This window comes from Oncorhynchus mykiss, chromosome 7 (genome assembly GCF_013265735.2).
Source record: "Oncorhynchus mykiss isolate Arlee chromosome 7, USDA_OmykA_1.1, whole genome shotgun sequence".
Lineage (NCBI taxonomy): Eukaryota > Metazoa > Chordata > Actinopteri > Salmoniformes > Salmonidae > Oncorhynchus > Oncorhynchus mykiss.
This window is the reverse complement of record NC_048571.1, coordinates 9,156,149-9,162,578: the sequence shown is the minus strand read 5'-3', so window position 1 is coordinate 9,162,578 and position 6,430 is coordinate 9,156,149. Positions and strand designations below refer to the sequence as shown.

General features: G+C 45.3%; 1 protein-coding gene across 1 annotated transcript in view; it reads right to left on the bottom strand.

Moving 5' to 3' along the window:
- Nucleotides 1-2,619: 2,619 nt before the first annotated feature.
- Nucleotides 2,620-6,430, bottom strand: part of LOC110527273 (putative methyltransferase DDB_G0268948) — a 6,023-nt gene continuing 2,212 nt past the window's right edge. The window contains exons 5-6 of the mRNA XM_036982452.1: nt 3,320-3,457; nt 2,620-2,993 (exon numbers count right to left, since the gene is read on the bottom strand). Coding sequence (XP_036838347.1) covers nt 2,897-2,993; nt 3,320-3,457 — 235 coding nt within the window. The 3' untranslated portion in view covers nt 2,620-2,896. The remainder of the gene's footprint in view (nt 2,994-3,319; nt 3,458-6,430) is intronic.

Here is a 6,430-nt window from a genome sequence, read left to right as displayed (position 1 = left end):
ATGTTTGATTGAATCATTACGAATGTAATGGATGTGTGATGACCACCTGTGGAGTGCACATGCATTGGTCCTTATCAGTATCGTCATGGTGACTGACCGACCTTGTTGTTATGCATTTGGGGATCAGCGTTCTACGTATTAGCTGTCAAGAGTAAGATCATTACTTCTGAGATTGGTATGGAAAGCAGACCATGGTGACTTAGGGAGAGAGGAAGAAAGTGAATACATTGTAAAGTGATAGTGAAAACATCCCGAGACCTGACCCCAATGAATCAGGAGAACCACTCGCAAGTAGCTGATTCAGAGCTATTTATAAGTCCTCTCCTCTTCCACACTAAGCCACTCACCATCTCAAACCCACATCATCACCCAGAAAGCCCTCTGGCGCCCTATTACCCCTGTCTCAGCTGGCCTGCTGTCAGCTTGGCTATATGATCATTAAGGTGGTCCCAGACACTAGTCCCAGACACTAGTCCCAGACACTAGTCCCAGACACTAGTCCCAGACAGCCACAGCCAGAGACTAATAGCCCGGTAATACTAAGTTAAAGTAACTCTAGTCCTAAGAGAGGAAGATGGTACGGTGGGCATCTGACATTACATCTGAAGAGGAGAAACAGAACTGAGATAAAGGACCTGGGGTGTATTCAATAGGAATGAGCAAACAGGCCCAAACTGGGAGGGAAAAACCTGAACTAAAAGTTTTTCTACGGTGTGCACTAATGAATACACCCCTGTAGTCTCAGGAAAGCTTCTTCAGAGAAGGCTTGATGAACGCTTCCATGTTGAGGCCTGGAGTCAGAGTTTAGTGGGTCAGGTATACCCAGGTGGCTATGAGTTGGGGCTAAGAGTTGGGTCTATGTGGTGGGACTATGAGGTGGAGCTATGAGTTGGGGCTATGAGTTGGGGCTATGTTGTGGCTATGAGTTGGGGCTATGTTGTGGCTATGAGTTGGGGCTATGTTGTGGCTATGAGTTGGGGCTATGTTGTGGCTATGAGATGGGGTTATGTTGTGGCTATGAGATGGGGTTATGTTGTGGCTATGAGTTGGGCCTGTGTTGTGGCTAAGAGTTGGGTCTATGTTGGGACTATAAAGTGTGGCTATGAGTTGGGGCTATGAGTTGGGCCTATAAAGTGTGGCTATGAGTTGGGGCTATGAGTTGATGCTATGAGTTGGGCCAAAAAGGGTGACTATGGGTTGGGGCTATGAGTTGGGTCTATGTTGTGGCTAAGAGTTGGGTCTATGTTGTGGCTAAGAGTTGGGTCTAGGTTGTGGCTAAGAGTTGGGGCTATGTTGTGGCTAAGAGTTGGGGCTAAGAGTTGGGTCTATGTTGTGGCTAAGAGTTGGGGCTAAGAGTTGGGTCTATGTTGTGGCTAAGAGTTGGGTCTATGTTGTGGCTAAGAGTTGGGTCTATGTTGTGGCTAAGAGTTGGGTCTATGTTGTGGCTAAGAGTTGGGGCAAAGAGTTGGGTCTATGTTGTGGCTAAGAGTTGGGTCTATGTTGTGGCTAAGAGTTGGGTCTATGTTGTGGCTAAGAGTTGGGGCAAAGAGTTGGGTCTATGTTGTGGCTAAGTGTTGGGTCTATGTTGTGGCTAAGAGTTGGGTCTATGTTGTGGCTAAGAGTTGGGGCTATGAAGTGGGGCTATGAGGTGGGACTATGAGGTGGGACTATGAGTTGGGGCTATGAGATGGGACTATGAGGTGGGGCTATGAGTTGGGACTATGAGTTGGGGCTATGAGGTGGGACTATAAAGTGGGACTATGAGTTGGGGCTATGTTGGGGCTATGAGTTGGGGCTATGAGGTGGGACTATGAGGTGGGACTATGAGGTGGGGCTATGAGGTGGGACTATGAGTTGTGGCTATGAATTCAGGCAAGGAGTTGGGGCTATGAGTTGGGACTATGAGTTGGGGCTATGAGGTGGGGCTATGAATTTGGGCTATGAGTTGGGGCTATGAGTTGGGACTATGAGGTAGGGCTATGAGGTGGAGCTATGAGTTGGGACTATGAGTTGGGGCTATGAGTTGGGGCTATGAGTTGTGACTATGAGTTGTGGTTATGAATTTAACTTGGGCCATGAGATTGGGCTATGAGGTGGGGCTATGAGGTGGAGCTATGAGTTGGGACTATGAGGTGGAGCTATGAGGTGGAGCTATGAGTTGGGGCTATGAGTTGGGGCCATGAGATGGGACTATGAGTTGTGGTTATGAATTGAATTCGGGCCATGAGCTGGGATTAGGAGTTGGGGCTATGAGTTGGGACTATGAGTTGTGGCCTTGAATTGAATTCGGGCCATGAGATGGGGCTATGAGGTGAGGTAGGGAAAGTATTACTTTATTCTACCACTAGGGGCACCATATGGCATTTCAGATGGGGAGACCTCACTACTGTCAGAGACTGACTCCTGCCAGGCAGGATCTCAGTCCTACTCCTTTGAAAACACATGCACACACACACCAGCCTCAACACTCAGAGGGACACAGAGGGAGCATGTGTGAGCGCATACGCAAGAGGCTGGAGACATCGGACTGTGTGTTCAGAACGCAAACCACTGTAATTACCAGTTACAGTTAACTTTACAGTAAACCAGAGAAGACAATTGTATTTTAACAAAAGACAATTGTATTTTAACAAGCTGTTTCTTTATAAAACAAGAAATGGTTGAGCTCATCGGGTATCCAGACTATTCTGAAACATCGTAAACATCTTCTTTAGGTGGTATTGGAGTTCATGTGGGTTCACTTTTCATTTTGACTTTGATGGACTAATGATTTAAGTTGTATGTAACTCGTGGTCTTATTTGTTGTCTTGTCTTTTAGTTATGTCATTTTGCCATTAGATGCAACAGAAAACATCAAGGGAAGAGTCTGTGGGGTTTGCTGCGTCTTTGCCCCAGATCAGGCTGCAGCAGGTTTGTAGGCCAGCCAGTAGAAATACTTCACCACCACTGTGATCTCTGTGTCTGGATTCGACTCCCCCATCTCAGACAGCAACCTCGGGCCAGAAGAGGAGGAGTGGAACAGAGTGAGTGACAGTCAAAGAAGATGGTCATCAGCTCACTAAGATTTTCTTAGAGATGAGAAATTCAACTCATTTCAAACCAACCTGCACTGCACTATTTATGGAATTGTGTTCAAATGTTTATATATATGAAGCTATAAGCAGATAAGTCTCCCCTCGTAGATAGCTGCTTCCAGCGTTCATAAATGTAATAGAAGTGTGCAGACAGTAGTTTGCAAAAATAAACATGGTGTAAACATTGGTAAAGGCACATTCAATTTAATTCCAGCCATTTTTAGCACCTGAATGCTGAAGCTCACCTGTTCCTGAAGTCCTGGGAGAACCTGTGGGCTTCCACTGGATCCTGCTTCAGAAACGCCCGATAGCTAGAGAAGGTCTCCACCATGCCGATGTAGCTACTCAGAGGCATTGGTCTCCTCATCCGCAGACACTCATGCCTGGAAAGAGCAACACAAAAACACTGAACAAAATCAGAATACTATTTTATGCTAAGCTAGGCCAGGCATTCTATGCTAGGCTAAGCTATGCTATTCTATGATACTCTAGACTAGGCTATGCTAGGCTACGCTAGGCTAGGCGATGGTATGCTAGTATACTAATATTCAGGGCAATCGTAAAGTATTCCGACCCCTTGACCCCTACACATTTTATTCAATTACAACCTTACTCTAAAATAGTTTTTATTTTATTTTTTATATTCAGACCCTTCAGTCGGGCGGGACTTTGTTGAAGCACCTTTGGAAGCGATTGAGTCTTCTTGGGTATGACGCTACAAGCTTGGCACACCTGTATATGGGGAGTTTCTCCCATTCTTCTCTGCAGATCCTCTCAAGCTCTGTCAGGTTGGATGGTGAGCGTTGCTGCACAGCTATTTTCAGGTCTCTCCAGAACTGTATGATCGGGTTCAGGTCCGGGCTATGGCTGGGCCGCTCAAGGATATTCAGAGACTAGTCCTGAAGCCACTCCAGCGTTGTCTTGACTGTTTGCTTAGGGTCTTTGTCCTGTTGGAAGGTGAACCTTCGCCCAAGTCTGAGCAGGGTTTTTCTGTTCATCTTTCCCTCTATCCTGACTAGTCTCCCAGGCCATGCCACTAAAAAACATCAAAATAGCATGATACTGCCACCACCATGCTTCACCGCAGGGATGGTGCCAGGTTTCCTCCAGACGCGACGCTTGGCATTCAGGCCAAAGAGTTCAATCTTGGTTTCATCAGACCAGAGAGTCTTGTTTCTCACTATTTGAGAGTCTTTAGGTACCTTTTGGCAAATGCCATGTGGGCTGTCATATTATATATATTTTTAATTTAACCTTTATTTAACTAGGCAAGTCAGTTAAGAGCAAATTCTTATTTACAATAACAGCCTACCCCGGCCAAACCTGGACAACGCTGGGCCAATTCTGCGCCGCCCTATGGGTGGATTCAAACCAGGGACTGTAGTGATTCCTCTAGCACTGAGATGCAGTGCCTTAGACTGCTGCGCCACTCGGGAGCCCCATGTGCCTTTTAATGAGGAGTGACTTCCATCTGGCCACTCTAACATAAAGGCTTGATTGGTATAGTTCTGTAGAGATGGTTGCCCTTCTGGAAGGTTCTCCCATCTCCACAGAGGAACTCTAGAGCTCTGTCAGAGTGACCATCGGGTTCTTGGTCATCTCCCTGACTAAGACCCTTCTCCCCCGATTGCTCAGTTTGGCCGGGCGGTCAGCTCTATGAAGGTTCCAAACTTATTCCATTTAAGAATGATGGAGGCCACTGTGTTCTTGGGGATATTCAATGCTGCAGACATTTTTTGGTACCCTTCACCAGATCTGTGCCTCGACACAATCCTGTCTCGGAACTCTACGGACAATTCCTTCACCCTCATGGCTTGGTTTTTGCTCTGACATGCACTGTCAACTATAGGACCTTATATAGACAGGTGTTTGCCTTTCCTAATCATGTTAAAATAAATATAAATGACCATAGGTGGATTCCAGTCGAGTTGTAGAAACATCTCAAGGATGATCAATTAAACAGGATGCACCTGAGCTCAATATCATAGCAAATGGTGTGAATACTTACGTAAAGATTTGCAAAAATGTCTAAAAACTTGTCTTCGCTTCGTCATTGTGGGGTATTGTGTGTAGATTGCTGAGGAATTTTCATTTGTTTAAACCATTTTAGAATAAGGCTGCAACGTAACAAAATGTGGAACAAGTCAAGGGGTCTGAATACTTTTCGAAGGCACCGTGTCCACAGTAGACACAGAGCCAGATATACAGTAGACACAGAGCCAGATATACAGTAGACACAGAGCCAGATATACAGTAGACACAGAGCAAGATATACAGTAGACACAGAGCCAGATATACAGTAGACACAGAGCAAGATATACAGTAGACACAGAGCCAGATATACAGTAGACACAGAGCCAGATATACAGTAGACACAGAGACAGATATACAGTAGACACAGAGCCAGATATACAGTAGACACAGAGCAAGATATACAGTAGACACAGAGCCAGATATACAGTAGACACAGAGCCAGCAACATATACAGTAGACACAGAGCCAGATATACAGTAGACACAGAGCAAGATATACAGTAGACACAGAGCAAGATATACAGTAGACACAGAGCCAGATATACAGTAGACACGGAGCCAGATATACAGTAGACACAGAGCCAGATATACAGTAGACACAGAGCAAGATATACAGTAGACACAGAGCCAGATATACAGTAGACACAGAGCCAGCAACATATACAGTAGACACAGAGCCAGATATACAGTAGACACAGAGCAAGATATACAGTAGACACAGAGCCAGATATACAGTAGACACAGAGCCAGATATACAGCAGACACAGAGACAGATATACAGTAGACACAGAGCCAGATATACAGTAGACACAGAGCCATATATACAGTAGACACAGAGACAGATATACAGTAGACACAGAGCCAGATATACAGTAGACACAGAGCCAGATATACAGTAGACACAGAGCCAGATATACAGTAGACACAGAGCCAGCAACATATACAGTAGACACAGAGCCAGATATACAGTAGACACAGAGCAAGATATACAGTAGACACAGAGCCAGATATACAGTAGACACAGAGCCAGATATACAGTAGACACAGAGACAGATATACAGTAGACACAGAGCCAGATATACAGTAGACACAGAGCCAGCAACATATACAGTAGACACAGAGACAGATATACAGTAGACACAGAGCCAGATATACAGTAGACACAGAGCCAGATATACAGTAGACACAGAGCCAGATATACAGTAGACACAGAGACAGATATACAGTAGACACAGAGCCAGATATACAGTAGACACAGAGCCAGATATACAGTAGACACAGAGCCAGATATACAGTAGACACAGAGCCAGATATACAGTAGCA